Genomic DNA, 16,201 nt, shown 5'->3' with positions numbered 1-16,201 from the left:
TTTGGAACCCGCTTGACTGCTTAGATTCATTACCTTTAAATGTTTGACAATGTTGCAATTTATACACATAAAAGGAACAGAGTATTAACTATGTAGGACTAAAGCTTAGAAAAGACATATTCTTGTTGAATCTGTTTTTAAGCTTATCTGAAACACTACTTTGAGCTACAATTGCAAGCAAAAAACCACAAGTGACAGTTAATGGATTAGGGAAAAACAGCAGCACAAGGAGAGAAGAGTCATATAGGAAGTGAAACAGTAGTGAGTAGTCTGTATGCTAACGTTAGCACCACTGGTCATTACACATCAAAGACAGCAGCAAAACATCAGTGTACTGAGTTAAGCAAGTGTGTCTGTGTTCAACTTTCCATTTGTAAGAAGAAGATTTTGATTGCTATTTCAAAAGTTGTGGATTGTTGCTTTAAGGTATTCTGAAAGTCTACCAATGGGATATTTTACTGGGACAATATAACAAACAAACTGCAACATGTCGTCTACAACATGTTTGATTTTTATGCAACAGCGGATTGATTAGAATCTGTTACTCCATCATGTACTGTAAAAACAGTACTGTATCTCTTCCTGCTTCTTTGAGTCATATGTTGGGGGTATTTTACAGAGTACTTCCCTATATCCTCTCTAATTCTTCGCCAATGAAGATGGATCATGTGTGAGTGATGTGGAGTTTCTGTTCCTCCATGTGTGGGTCAGGCAGAGTGTGATTTATCAGGTGTTAGTCTACATTGTTATGTAGCTGTGTTCATTCATTAACCACACCTACTCCTACTCCTTTCTCCTGCTCTAGGTGGTGGCGAGTGACGGGGTGCGGGCTATGATGGAGTCGGCCCTGACAGCCAGAGACCGGGTGGGGGTCCAGGACTTTGTCCTGCTGGAGAACTACACCAGTGAGGCCGCCTTCATAGAGAACCTGCGCAAGCGCTTCAAGGAGAACCTCATTTATGTGAGTGAATGTAGTGAGGAGCTTTTGACAGCATGCTTATGTCCATGAGACTGTCCGATACTATATTCAGGAGACTGATAATTACATTTGAGAGCAACTGTGCATTTTCACCATTTTAACACAAAAGAGACACATTTTTTTAAAGGATTTCCTTAAACTTGGTTATTGTAGAATTTAGTTTATATAGATGACTGTGACTCAGTGGTATGTTTTACAGTTTTAAATCCTGCTCATTTACAGTTTTTCATTTATCTCCTGCAATTCCTTTTTAATTATTGACCAAAAAAACCATACAAATTCACGTCATTTTTGTGCTAAATTGTCTTATTTTCTAAACAAAACCACAGAGGAAAAATGGTCAGCTCCAAGCAAGCATTTATCTTGATGACAGTGATGTGGCAATTTCTTTTCTGTGTCTAGTATCTCAGTGGAAAATGTACCTCATTGCATGTGCAAATTTGGTTCATTTACAGTATAAACCTTTAGGTGAATTTGAGCATGTAAGCAAAATCACAAGAACTGTTTTCTTACTAGAGGAGAGATTTGAAGATTTTTTCTAAGCATGATAACAATTAGATCTTAAAATGACTGCCACTGCTGTTTATTTGCAGTTAAAAATGCGACCAAATGGTGCATAAGCATCTCATTATAACCCTGTAGCTTTGAGCTTTTAGGACTGTTTCGTGTAATAGATTAGGATTTCACAGTTTTTTGTTTTTTTTTCTTCAATAACCAGTATTATCATTGATTTGGAAAAGAAGACCAATGGATAGTGCAGACTTCTTTGTGTTTTTGCTGTCCTTACATGCCAGCCTAGAAAAACAAAGTGGAACAGTAAGGTTTGAGTTAAATACTCACAGCACGCCTGTAATGAACGCAGAAAAGGCAGCAAAATTGAGGTAATCCCACAAAACAGTGAGAGGTAAAGATAGGTGTAGTTCTCTCTAATATTTGCTCTCAGTCATAAAGTTTACTGTACAGTACTATAAGTTGTTATCATTTATTGACACCTTATGTTCCCTTTTCATCAGACATACATTGGTTCAGTACTGGTGTCAGTTAACCCATACAAAGACCTGGAGATCTACACCAAGAACCACATGGAGCGATACCGTGGGGTCAACTTCTACGAGGTCTCACCACACATGTAAGTACACAGACACTACAAACCCGACAGTCTGCAGTTACACACATTCATGTTGCAATTTTTAGCATTTGAAGTCTATTTAAATGCCCTCATGTAGTTTGACAGGTTGGATGTAGATGACACATAAAAGTCTGCATTTCATGAGGCTTGTTGTTTTGAGCCTGTCTGTAAGTCCAGGACTTTGAGAGAAAGCAGGGAGGAGTGATTCATAGCAATTACAGGTGAAAAGTATTTTATGAATTGGCGCAAACACTGACTGTATCATTCATGGTAGACAGTCTGTTTACCGTTGCGTAATTTTTGCTGCTACACTCTAAAAGAAAGAATTTGTTAAAGCTTTTTCCCCCTAGAATGACATAACAGTGTTCCAAATATTGTCACAGTCTATATGAGCACATGGGAATATTTGTCCTAATCGCCACTTTTCCAGAGTCAGCTAGCTACGTAATGCTCTCATGGTCAGACTGTCCCTTTCTCTATCCGTTAAACTGTTAGCAAGATGTCATGGCATAAAGCCGAGTGTTTGTTTGAAGGATTGTCAGGGAATTCCGTACTAAATCCTCCCAGAACTCATGGCAGTGAAACAGTCAAGTGCATTATGAAGACCCTGAATGGCGTCATCGAAACATTTCAGAATATCTCACTAGTTTTCTGTCTCCCCTCTGACTGCTGGTAGTTTTTTTTCCCCTCCTGTCTCTTGACTTCAGCACTTGAGCATGTGGCCAAATGTTTTCTCTCTCTCTGAGTGGAAAGAAAGATGTGCTTTGGCAAAGAGAGGTGAATGGTCGGAGAGAGCAAATGGGAGGGAGAGGTGGAAAGAAAAGTAAGCAAATGATGGTACCAGGCGAGAGATTTCCTCCCTTGAGAGGGAATTCCTCTGACCTAAACCTGACCCCTCAGCCCCCAGCCCTCCCTGCTACCACACACATACACTGTGCACACATGCAGTGTGATGCAGCTATGGGCTAGCTGCCTGTTTTTTATCTTCCAGCAATTAGTCTGGTGTCAGAAATATGTCCAAACAGGCTGAAACAACATAGCAGTGGTGATAGCAGCACAGGGCTGATAAATTATACTGTAACTAAAGCAAGCTGTATTCCACTGTGGCTTTTGTGAATCATACTGGTAGTTCACTATCTTTCCATGTTCACACACTACGACACGCTATCGTGCTACCTTCCAAACACAAGCGGACCAAGACATTCCAAAAGCTCCATTTTTTAAATAGAACATCATGATGATGATGAACAAAAATTGCATCTTTTTCTGTCACTGTGTTGCAACTGATGTGGATTTCCATTAAACTTACTAATTTATTCCACTTTTAATATTAAGCAAAAAGCTCTGTGTCAAACACTGAAGTGACACATTGAGTCTATACTTTTTTTTTTTTTTTAACCTGTGTGACTGTGTTAACTAAAAACTTTTTTTCCCCACCCATTCCAGTAATTTTGGATGAAAGTTGCAAATGAACTATACATACACTACAGTTGTCCAATAGGGCTATCAGCTGTGTACCAGCCTGACTTCTGCACAACACAACTGATGGTCCCAACCCCATTAAGAAGGCAAGAAATGCCACAAATGAACCTTGACAAGGCACACCTGTGAAATGAAAACCATTCCAGGTGACTACCTCATGAAGCTTATCCAGAGAATACCCAGAGTGTGTAAAGCAGTAATCAAAGCAAAGGGTGGCTATTTTGAAGAATCTGTAATATAAAACACGTTTTGACTTATTTCACACTTTTTTGTTTACTGCAGAATTCCGTGTGTGTCCATTCATAGTTTTGATGCCTTCAGTGAGAATCTACAATGTAAATAGTCATGAAAATAAAGAAAAAACATTAACTGAGAAGGTGTGTCCAAACGTTTGACTGGTTTTGTACTTTAAATATTTAAAGCTGCTTTAAATGTTCTGATAAAGTCATGTACACTACCTGCCCAGCACCCACAGCAGACCGACATAGTTGACAACTAGCTGGTGAACATGAGGCAGCTTTCCACTACAGGAACTCGGGGCGGGTGTAAAGGTAGTGCAAACATTTACAGGAACGGCCACCTAATCTGCCTTTTCAGCCTTTCTGTTCCCACTGTAGCGTTGGATCCAACAGCTTCAACCATGACGTTAACTCCGACTGCGGTAAAACAACAACAAATAGTCGTTACTGGACGTAGTTCCCATTCTAGCACGTAGGAAAGAGAACAATGGAGGTTTGTTATGCTTGCCTATATGTTGAATTTTATGTTGTTGATGGTGATTTTACGGAAAACAGTAGTACTCAGTGAAGACATCAAGAGAGCAGAGAAACTGATAGATGTCATCCTCTCCGAGTTAAATCAGTCAGAACTGAGGCCCGTATAGCAATTTTTTCCAAGGTTTTCTCTAAAGTACCTGTCCTGCAGTGGGTCATTTTTTCCTCTCCCTGAAAGAGATTCCATAGGGGCACTTCCTGCAATCACACAAAGGTTTGGGCTGCTCTGAAACGAAGTGGAAAACAGCTAATAGACGGGCACTTAGCAACTAAAGAGAAACATATTTCTCGTGAAATAGGAGCTAAAATGAGAATAAGTATTGAACCTGAGATGGTGAAGTGTACAGGACAAAATCCAAGCATTTACAATATGAACTTTATAAGGTGATATTTAAATTGTCTTTACATCTTTTTTTGGTTATTGTAAATTCAGTCAATATTTAAAGTGCACGTTTCTTTTTTCTCTTTACTTATTACTTGTTTGCTTAACCTTTGTAGGCTTTTTTGTACTTAATATCTTGAAAGTTTTTATGACAAACCATGACAAACATTTGATGTCTCATAAAATAAACTATAAACCACGCTGAAATTGTTTTTAATGCATAACCACAGTACCACAATTTTGTTTTTTAAGAATTATACTCGTCTTTGTATGCAGTACAGTTACTACAGTAAACTGGCAACAGTATAGCAGAGTTAATATGATTTACATCTAATGTCTTTATATCTGCATAATATTGCTAAAGGTTTAAATAATTGAATCTAATAATTTCTGTTGCTGTACTAAACACCACAGTAACAGTACACATTTTTGATCTTTGCCTTAAACAGATCAAAGTTAGTAACATGACATGTTCCTGCATCAACTCTGCTGATCTGACATCTCCCCCTCCAGCTATGCGGTGGCAGACAACTCGTACCGTTCCATGAGGACGGAGGGGAAGGACCAATGCATCCTGATCTCAGGGGAGAGTGGTGCCGGGAAGACGGAGGCGTCCAAGAAGATCCTGCAGTACTACGCTATCACCTGTCCTGCCAGTGAGCAGGTGCAGACTGTCAAAGATCGCCTGCTGCAGTCCAACCCTGTGCTGGAGGTGAGACACATTCCAGTAATCTGGACCACACTGAGAGAAAGCCTTTCAGCACGGTGTTGCACAGCAGGACTTATTGAATTGTTAAAATGGGTACTCCTCCTAACATTAAAGTAGTGTTGATGAATGTGTCTTGGTAGATAGTGTATATTGGTCGGAGGATAAATTTGCTGCTGCTTTTATTAAAAATAATAACAGCCTGTCAGCAGTGCTTAAAATAAACATGAACTAAAGATTAAGACGGATTTATTGGTAAGGATGTATCTGAAGGCTGGATGTCACGCTATCATGAAATATGTTGTACTTTCTTTTTATTTGAGCAGAAATCTGTCATCATAATCTTGACAAGTATTATTGCCTTTTTTGTAGCTGAGGGTAACCAGCAGACAGTCAGGGACTAGTTTGATAAAGACACAGAGGAGGTCGGGCATCTACATTTTTCTCAACAGGCCTCTCCACCCTCACAGGGATCGACAGAAGCAACTTTATAACTATACATTTTTGTTGTTTTGGTTAATTGTTGCTGATTTTCTTTCATTTAAAAAGCACTATCATTTCTACATAAATATGTTTTAAAATCATCTTGCTCCGTTCTTACAAAGTCCCACATCAGTTAAACACAGTTGGAATCCAAAATCATGTATTTGCAAAAACACACAGTAGATATAAGCGTTGTGAGCATTCTGGCACAAAGTCTGGTTGGAGATGTTTTTGTAGCATTTTGTAAAGAACAGAGTGGTGAATATGAACGTCTGTGTTTGGTTCAAAACCATTGTTTTGGGGAATGAAGCTGCACAGTGGTACTGCAGTTAACAGAAGTGCTCGTTTAGGTGTCTGCCTGTCTCAGCCAGATGTGTTCCAGATGTGTTTGTGTGTGTGTGCTTCTTACAGTCTTTACTGCTGTCTTAGACGGACACTGCAGGGGTTCTGATGCCCATGGCTTTCACCTTGTTCCACTGCTTTTTCTTTGTCATGTCATCATTTCTTTATCACACTGTATCTCTTTGTTCTCCTGTTATCGCTGCCTCTTAATTCATCCATCATCACACCTCTCCTTATCCCACTCTCTCCTCTCTCCAGGCCTTTGGCAATGCCAAGACGTTGCGTAACGACAACTCAAGCCGCTTTGGCAAGTACATGGATATTCAGTTTGACTTCAAGGTGAGCGCAACATTCAGTCTCTTTAAACAAAAGAGATTATTGTTGAAATATTACTAGCTTCATATTTTTATGAAGGTACCCTTTTACTTGTTGTGATGGTAATAAAGGAAATTTTAAAAGTCTAAATACACTTAGTCTTTGTTCATAAAATCTGAGTTCAGATTCCTTTCATTTCATTATTTACACCACTCGTTCCACAATATTTTTCATGGGCTACAAATTCCATGTGGATTCTGCATGTTGTATCAACCCCACATCACACCTCAGTACCCCAGCCTTACCCTCTCCTCCTCTTCCTCCTCCTCTTCCTCCCCTCACCCTCCTTGGCCTTTGACCCGTCGACAGGGTGCCCCGGTGGGAGGCCACATCATCAACTACCTGCTGGAGAAGTCGCGGGTGGTTCACCAGAACCACGGAGAGAGGAACTTCCACATTTTCTATCAGCTGATCGAAGGAGGGGAGGAAGACTTACTGAGACGCCTGGGGCTGGAGAGGAGCCCCCTGCAGTACCAGTACCTGGTCAAAGTAAGAATGCAGTACTTTTATTTATGCCACTGTGGCATAGTAACAGAAAGTGGTCAGTGCAAGTGTCTAATTCGTTCAGTGTTTATTAATTGCATTTATGTGATAAAAGCCCTCAGGATCAGCGACAGCCACAACTCATATGTTAACTACACACTACCTGTTTGAACCATCTGACTACAGTTTCCCTTCAGTGTTTTTTGTGCTGAAAACATTAAAAACTACAGAGTGGTGTGCATCCTTCAGTAGAGAGCTGAGTGGAAACTTTTGTAAATGGTGCTGTTGATATACTATATGAATTTGTTCAGTGTTCAACAGTCTTTTATTAGGGAATACTAATTTGCTACAAAACCCCAAAATGATAATTTATGAGCTAATTTGCTAATTAATTGAGGGCAAAGTATTTTTTCCTGTGAACACACAGGTATTCTATATGGAGTTAGATTCTGGTGTCTCTTGCTGCATAAGTTAGCATGTCAATAAGGTGACACTGTTGTTTTTCAGGCTTCAGGTAGTGTTCTTATTGACAAACTACCAATACAGTGAGTGTTATAATATAGATCACAATGGGGCATTAGGCGATACAAGCACCTCTTGCTCTTCACTCAACAAACAACCTCATTTTAAACACATTCATTTTCAAATATCTTTATAGTTTTTATATTTATTCTTTAGGTTTTTCTGCCTTTTTTCCAAAAATTGGATCAGGGATGTGCTTCTCAGGGTGCATGGATGTACATAGTGTGTGTTGTCCACCTTTGAGAAACGTTAGCTAAACACAAGCAATCATATAAGAACTTTACATAAATAAGATGCAGTGTAGACTTTGTCAAAGCAACACTTAAATCAGGTCATATCTAAGTAATATGTGGTGGCGATGGTCATATGGTTAAGACACATCACCACCATAAGCAGCACTGTAACCACAGTGTTCCTGGTTCACTTCTGCTGGATGATCTTTGCTGCAAGTCATTCCCATTCTTTCTCTCATCCTTCATTTCCTATCAGCTCTCCAGAGCCATCTGCAAGTACAGACAAAAATAGAATATACACAAAATCTGAATACAACAAGTAACTCTTCATCAAGATTGCTGAGACGGTTATAAAGTATGGTGGCTATTAGTTTTACAGACTAAAGCAGATGTGTCAGGGGCCACATTCAGTCTAATTTGATTTCAAGTGGGCCGGACCAGTAAAATCATAATATAATAACTTATAAATAATCACAACTCCGCATTGTTCCTTTTGTTTTAGTCCAAAATAGTACATTCTGAAAATGTTCACTTTTAAGAATCTGTCTTTTTGCAACTTTTTAATTTCCTTTTTTATGAACAAATTGAAATTTCTTAAGAAAAATAAGTTAAACTTCAACAATATTTTGCCTCAGTTTATCATTTATACATTAAAACTTACAGATTACAGTGTATCTACACGGGCACAAAACATTTGGTCACAGCTATCTGGAACTGAACAATCTAGTATTTTACTTTATGATTCAAACGACTTGTCAAGGTCTGGAAATTATTTTAGACTTACAGTTTTACAAATTTACAATTTGCAGTTGATGTCTTGGCCGTAATTTTTACACTTTGCAAAGTCATTTCTTGGGCCACATTGGACTGTATGTTTGACACCCCTGGTCTAAAGTGTGGTTCCATCGTCCACATTTGTTTTTATGTTACATTCATAATGGCATCTTGTTGAACCAAAATATTGAATCAAGAATGCATACAGTTGTTATTTCCTATATATGTAAATACGTCTGTCTGTCTGTCTGTCTGTCTGTCTGTCTGTCTGTAATATATTAATTTCTCTATTTTTTTTCCAAATTTGGTTCAAGTTTTGGCTGTACTTAACAGAACTACAATATCATAACTGAACGGGAGTAACTGGTATCTGTGTGAGTGTGTGTGAGTGTGTGTGAGTGTGTGAGTGTGTGTGTGCGTGTGTGTGTGTGTGTGTGTGTGTGTCCCAGTGGGAGTTCTGGTTAATAGGCTCTCACTCAGGGTCTCTCTGTACAGTGAGTGGAGCTTTTCTCAGGGGAGAAATCTGCCTTAAGGCTCAAGCTGAACCCTCCCATTCAGTGAACACACACACTCCAACCTCTACTGAGCAAAAACACCTGACATAGCTGTTTACATCACATATAAGTAGGTGTTTACTTTACCTGTAAACAGCAATTTACACATTACCAGCTCTGTGGATTTTGTCGGACATGTTCGTAACACCACAAGGGCTTTAAAATCAAATCTAGAAGGTAAGTAAGTAGCATGTTCACAGTGCTTTACCAGTGATTTTGTGGTTGTTTTCCACAGGGTAACTGTCCCAAAGTGAGCTCCATCAACGACCGCAGTGATTGGAAGGTGGTGAGGAAAGCCTTGACGGTGATTGGCTTCAACGAGGACGAGGTGGAGGTGAGGACCGAGTCCAACCGTGCAAATCAGCCATGACTTGTTTGTTTTGCCTTAAACAAGTGTGAAAATATTAGCGATGATCTCTGTTTCCATGAGGTAAACAGGCAGATGACTGGGCAGTATATGTTGCATTTACACCTCTGACAAGAGCAATCTTGAAAGAAAAAAGTTTACCCCACACACATGTAAATTAACATTGCTGCTTGGACTGTGTGCATTAATGGCTGCACAACAATCTTTGCCACAAGTTTCACTGCAAACACTGAAGTCCTCCGTGTGCCTGAGGCTGTTCCTGTCTCACTGCGGATGTTGGTTAGACAGAACTGTGTGTGTGTGTGTGTGTGGCTAGTATTATGTAGTGAGAACTTATTTGTGCACATCGTGGGAGTCTTCCTACATGTTCATGAGTCTGGGCTTGTCTCCAACACTCTTTTCAGATCTCACACAGCTCATAGAAAGAAGCACAGGTGTGAGAGTGTGCAGCTCTAGTATGACACTAGATTCCTACATTCTGGTTCAAATCTTGATGTAATTTTAATCAAAACCACACTTATCAGTTAAGTCACTAATAAAGATATGAGCAGAGAGTTAAGTAAAATGTTATCATGCGGCAGCTGCCTTTGTTCTCTTCCTCCTCTTCATTTTTCTCTCCTTATCCATCGGCCTTTCTCTGTTTTTATCACTCTCATTCCCTCCTTCTCTGTGTTTTATTGTGTAGGAGTTGCTGAACATAATCGCCAGTGTGCTCCATCTTGGCAACGTGCAGTACGGTGGTGAAGAAGGCAGTGCTTGCATAACTTCTGATACACAGATAAAGTATCTGGCCAGGGTAAGACGCTGCACCAAGCAACACTACTAACAGAGAGTAAACAAGCACAAGGCCTGAACCCACATTTATCAAACATCACAGCAGAGGAATCATGGTTAAAGTTAAAACAGCAATAAAGTGGGTATGGAGGGTCACATATCAACTCCTACGTGCGAGGAGGATGATTACTTTTAGTAGAAGGTTTACATTTTAATACACTAAATGAAAAAGTTATCGTGAATACGTATTTTAGTTATCTGACAGCTGTGTTTGTTTACAAAATAAGGATAAAACTGTAAATGCAGAAAAGAAAGTTGATTTCAACTAGACGTCATTTGAAACTATTGATTATATAAAAGTGGATATTGTTAGAGTTATTTTTTCAAGCTGGATTTAGTTAAGTCTCCAATCTTAACCCTTCCGCTTAAAAGGCAGAAACTAGACTTTAACTCCCACTTTCAGTCAAGTTTCAGCTGTTATATTATTAGTATATTTGGGTTTATTTGAATCATTTATCAATTACATTTTAACTGTCCCATTACTTTCAGCATGTGTCAACCATTTATCCACTACTTTAGACAAACTGTTTCAACTGTTTACCCATTGCCTCTAACTGTTTCGACTTTTCTAGTCAAATTTTCTCTTGCAACATGTAGAAATCAGGTGTTGCGGAGGTGGAAATCACTGCCCTGATCCAACTTTAACTAATTTTGAGTACACTGCTGTTCAAAACTTTGGGATCACACAGACTATTTCATGTTTTCCATGAAAACTCACACTTTTATTCATGTGCTAACATAATTGCACAAGGGTTTTCTAATCATCAATTAGCCTTTCAACACCATTAGCTAACACAATGTAGCATTAGAACACAGGAGTGATGGTTGCTGGAAATGTTCCTCTGTACCTCTATGTAGATATTCCATTAAAAATCAGCTGTTTCCAGCTAGAATAGTCATTTACCACATTAACAATGTCTAGACTGGATTTATCATTCATTTAATATCACCTTCACTGAAAAAAAGGCTTTTCTGTCAAAAATAAGGACATTTCTAATTGATCCCAAACTTTTGATCGGTAGTATATGTAAAAATATTGTAATCATTTTATTAATCCCTGGAGGGAAATAGTTTTGTAACTGCTGCTTAAGATTGAGGAAGTTGTAAAGCTATACAAGAAATACAAGAAAGCAGCAGAGTCTGGAGTGTTGCTGTGAGAGAGAGAATGACATCACACACCTACCTGGTTAGCAAAGAGAGGGAGGGATGTGAATGACGGCTAAGATGGCAAATAAAAACTCCCTGCATGAACATAGCCACACAGCTAACAGTTGAGTATTTCAGTTGCAGAAACAATCCTCTGTGATAATGAGACCAGAGCGGCATCATGTGTTGTTAATATAAGCGATGAGCCCTCTGCCTCTCTTTCCACACGAACCATCAGTAATAACGATTAGGTGGGGGGCACTCAGTTAGCTCAGCTGGTTGAGCGGACGACCCAGAAACAGGGCTATAGTTCCCGACACAGCGGTCATGAGTTCAAATCCAGCTCATGGCCCTTTGCTGCAGGTCTTCCTCCCATTCTTCTCCCCTACTTTCTTGTCAGCCTCTCAATTTAACCAGTCAAATAAAGCTGAAAAGTGGCCAAAAAAATAACTTTAAAAAAAATTGATTAAGGTCTAGAATATGTAATCAAGTCTCTCTTACTCACAAGATTCCCCACGAGGGCTGTTAGCTCATCTGTCCTTCAGATATTGTCCAGGGAGTTTTTATTCACTCTATTTTTCCCAAATCCCAATCTTTTCATTCATCTCTTCAAATGTGTTGCTAAAATGAATCCATTGCTTCAATCTCATATTATGTGTCAACTTTCCATTTGCATAATCAGTCGTAAGTTAATACTTTTATTATTTAGAGTAGTATATTTTTAAATATGTTATAAAAATGATTAATTCTTTTGGTAATGTAATTAAAATAATAGATATATCTGTAAAACTGCAGAAACTGGTGATGATTGCAGATGCAGAATATGTTCTGTAACAAGAAATTATTCCGTTTATTGTCAAAAATATGTTTTTATAAGCTCTTTTTCTTCAAGTGTTGCCAAAGCATCTCTCTTCCCACCCTCTGGTGACTCCTGACAGGTTCTCCTGAATGTTGACAATGCTGAGATAGCTTTACTGACCAGACATGCTTCACTCACAGATTCTGACCAATCAGGACTGATTTTCACAAATACGGTCCCTGTTTCTAATTTTCACAGCACTGCTGATGAAGTCATACCCAATTAACCAGTGTGCACATAGAAAAACAAAATCACTGAATGTGATGCTTTCTCTTGAAAAAGCTCCCATTCTTTTCTTCCTCGGTCTTGTACTGAATGTCAGACGTAATGAACAGATAACGTAGCAGGATGTCGCTGCTGCTGACAGCCGTGACGTCTGTCTGGTGACTGGAGGGGATGTATTTGTCACTGGTGGAGCTGCGGTGCTAACTAAGGTTGTTGTGCTTTTCCAGTTGTTAGGAGTGAATGGCTCAGTGCTGACAGAAGCACTCACACACAAGAAGATAATTGCCAAGGGAGAGGAGGTAGGTTTGGATACACACTCTCATTGTGTGATAAGCACTTGTATACAAGGCTTTCCTGTCTATGTCATGTCTGGTCCTCTGCAGTGTAATAACATTGTAGCTTGTCTAACTGTTACTGCTGAACTTTGTGTTACTCTGTTATTGTGCGTCTTTGCCTGTCTCCACTGGCCGCTCACCTTCCTGTGTGTGTGTGTGTGTGTGTGTGTGTGTTTTTGTGTGTTTCTCGATCAGCTGATGAGCCCATTGAATCTAGAGCAGGCGTCGTCGGCTCGGGATGCTTTGTCCAAGGCAGTGTACGGACGCACCTTCACATGGCTGGTTAACAAGATCAACGCTTCACTGGCATACACGGTACGCACACACACACACGCACACACACACACTCACTCAGCTGACTGTGTCTCAGTATGGCTGAACAGTTGACAGCTTTCCATTTGAAGATGTGCATTTTTTCATAAACATTTAGCTCACCTTACTTAATTGACTTTTTGACTTGAAATCATCCAGTAATACATCTGTCAAACAAAAATCAAACATCACCCAACACTATTGTGCACATGTGGACGTCTCCCCTTCATTCTATGACAGCACAGCTCCACCTTGTGGACATTTACAAGTCCGCAGCACTACTCAGTATTATGTTATATGTTGGAACACAATCATCATCACTTGGGATTTCATTTGCAGTGGTATTTATTACATGCCAGATTAGACCAATAGCCTCAATTTAAACTCAACACCACCACAAAATATTATCTTTCCTGAATATAGCTGCACAAAATCACTGTTTAAAACCTGTAGTGGAACTACATTGAACTATAGTGCACATTTCGTTGATAAAATTTTTAATAAAATGTTTCCTAAACTGTGAAAATGATGCATATTGAGATTTCTTGTATGTTTTTTTTCATACAGATCTAAAGATTAATTTTCTCATTTCATTAACAGGATGACTCTCACAAACATTACTCTGTCATTGGCCTGCTGGACATCTATGGCTTTGAGGTCTTCCAGCACAACAGGTACAATTACTGTTACTGAAATTATAAAAGTCCAAGGGTTCGGACACCCAGAACATTTCATATGTTTACATAATTGTACTCCCCTATACTAAATTTGGGTAGCGTAAAAGACTAGTGAGCGTTAGTTGTTTGGGTTGTTTTTACAAGCTCTGATGAACCATAGAGCCGGCTGCAGATACCATCATTTCCCTCTTGACTGGCTGGAATAGTGTCGTATAGATCAGTCCAGAGCACTTGGCTTATTTCCCGTTTACAAAGCCAGGGCTGTGAACTAACACCAGATTTGATTTTATTTCTGTTTTGATACTTTACTTTAGTCTTGTCACGTTTAAAAATAATTGTATTTATCCTATTTTAACTACCACATGCCTGCTGCTACTTTTGTACCATTGTTTCTACAATCCTGTGTCCAACTTTTTTATGTGCCCTGAATTATCCCCAGGAGACAAATAGAGTTTTTTTTTTTTTTTTTTAATTGGATTGAATTCACTGAATTTGTGTATTAGATTAGAATGGCTTAGGCCACCTTTAAACACTGACAAATATATTACAGACTATTTTATCTTTAATCCTGTATCCTAGCTGTGCCTTATTTGGTTGAGTGTGATGTTTAATTGTTCTTCCTTCATAATTAATGCGCTTAAAGTAAATTAGGCACTTAAAGTTATTCCATTATTACGGAAGTCATTACTAACTCTGTGACTGTGTTTGCATTAATTCAGCTGATGTGTGGGTTGTTGTGTGTTGCAGCTTTGAGCAGTTCTGCATCAACTACTGCAATGAGAAACTGCAGCAGCTCTTCATCGAGCTCACCCTCAAGTCAGAGCAGGAGGAGTACGAGGCTGAAGGCATCACGGTCAGACACCACTTTCTGTCTTAGTACCCCCTGCCCCCTCATCACCGGATAATGTGTAAAACTGTCGTTTGCTTCCTAAGTTGTTTCGTGTACACACTTTGTTAGTTTATCTTGAGTCCGCTTTCACCTCTTCTGTGCATTTTAAGCCCCACTCTGTGCTCCTCTGTCCTCCTCCACAGAGGGGTTTTCATATCTTGTTGCAGCCTGCGACTACCATACTGTTCCTCCTCCCTCTGGCTCAGAGCTCCTAATGTGATTGTTGTTGCGGTTGTGTTTTCCAAAATGAAATTGATAATTTAATTTATTATCTGCTTTTTTCACCGGTGCTTTTGCCTCAGAGTAATTTACAGTAAGTGCACATATTTATAGAAGATGCTGCTCCATTAGAATTGAACCCTGTCGTTGTTAGAGTCACAGGTTTTATTTATTTGCTGATAAAATCTTAAAGCTCTTAAGAAGATTACATGTCAAAGCAGGTCTGCATTGAAGATCTTTGTCTTCAGTTTTCTCTTCAGTTGCTCCCTTTCGTCTATTTCCCATTTGCATTCATTGCATTTATATTGTTTTGTTTTGCTTCTTGGGAACAAAGGCCTCTTGTTTTCTCTCTAATATAAATGCATTTGTTCAGAGAGCAAACAGGTTGTGGGAGAAACTTGGATTCACCTCTCAAAGAGCCCATTATCATCTGACATCAGGACCGTGGGCGCTCATGTCTGTGGAAATTATGTGACCGTTAGCGCTAACGTAACCTAATACTGCCACGTTTAGCCTGCGGAGCTCTGCCTTCATATGAGTGTGTCCACATACAAGTGGGTGAACGGCGTGTCTGCATGCCAGGATTCCATGAATTTTGCAGATGATTGAGTTTATGGTCGCTAAATAGTGGTGGCGTAACAACTTTCCATCCTCATGAGAGTACAATTTCAAAGTGAACACTCAGTCAGATGTTTTTTTTTTTTTTTTTTAAAATAAGGCTATAGCCTTTTTTAAAACACACTGGCTTTTTTTGGCCACCAACCATTGTCGATGGCATTAGTCTTTCAAGGATCGATAAGTGTTATTCTGAACTTCAACCCATCGATGGCAGTTCAGGTTTTTAGTGGAAACAATCCATCCATTATCTATACACCGCTTAATCCTTGTTAGGGTCTCTGGGGTCTGGAGTCTATCCCAGCTGACTTAGGGTGAAGGCAGGGGACACCTGGACAGGTCACCAGTCTATCACAGGGATACATATAGAGACAAACAATTGGATAATTTAGAATCATCAGTTGACCTCTGCATGTTTTTGGACTGTGGGAGGAAGCTGGAGAAAACCCATACATGCACAGGGAGAGTATGCAAACTCCACACAGAAGATCCCAGACCGGGATACG

General features: G+C 39.4%; 1 protein-coding gene across 5 annotated transcripts in view; it reads left to right on the top strand.

Moving 5' to 3' along the window:
• The window catches only part of LOC111562717 (unconventional myosin-Ic), a 68,919-nt gene that overhangs the window by 40,840 nt on the left and 11,878 nt on the right, over positions 1 to 16,201 (top strand). For all 5 annotated transcript variants that reach the window (XM_023261397.3, XM_023261401.3, XM_023261398.3 and 2 more), the window contains 11 exons: positions 806 to 961; positions 1,993 to 2,108; positions 5,259 to 5,457; positions 6,535 to 6,615; positions 6,961 to 7,140; positions 9,453 to 9,551; positions 10,270 to 10,380; positions 12,876 to 12,947; positions 13,179 to 13,298; positions 13,896 to 13,969; positions 14,720 to 14,825. In XM_023261397.3, the coding sequence (XP_023117165.2) occupies positions 806 to 961; positions 1,993 to 2,108; positions 5,259 to 5,457; positions 6,535 to 6,615; positions 6,961 to 7,140; positions 9,453 to 9,551; positions 10,270 to 10,380; positions 12,876 to 12,947; positions 13,179 to 13,298; positions 13,896 to 13,969; positions 14,720 to 14,825 (1,314 nt within the window). The remainder of the gene's footprint in view (positions 1 to 805; positions 962 to 1,992; positions 2,109 to 5,258; positions 5,458 to 6,534; positions 6,616 to 6,960; positions 7,141 to 9,452; positions 9,552 to 10,269; positions 10,381 to 12,875; positions 12,948 to 13,178; positions 13,299 to 13,895; positions 13,970 to 14,719; positions 14,826 to 16,201) is intronic.

The sequence above is a fragment of the Amphiprion ocellaris genome, chromosome 7 (genome assembly GCF_022539595.1).
Source record: "Amphiprion ocellaris isolate individual 3 ecotype Okinawa chromosome 7, ASM2253959v1, whole genome shotgun sequence".
Classification (NCBI taxonomy): Eukaryota; Metazoa; Chordata; class Actinopteri; family Pomacentridae; genus Amphiprion; species Amphiprion ocellaris.
The sequence above is the reverse complement of the archived record's forward strand: the minus strand, read 5'-3'. Positions and strand labels throughout refer to the sequence as shown.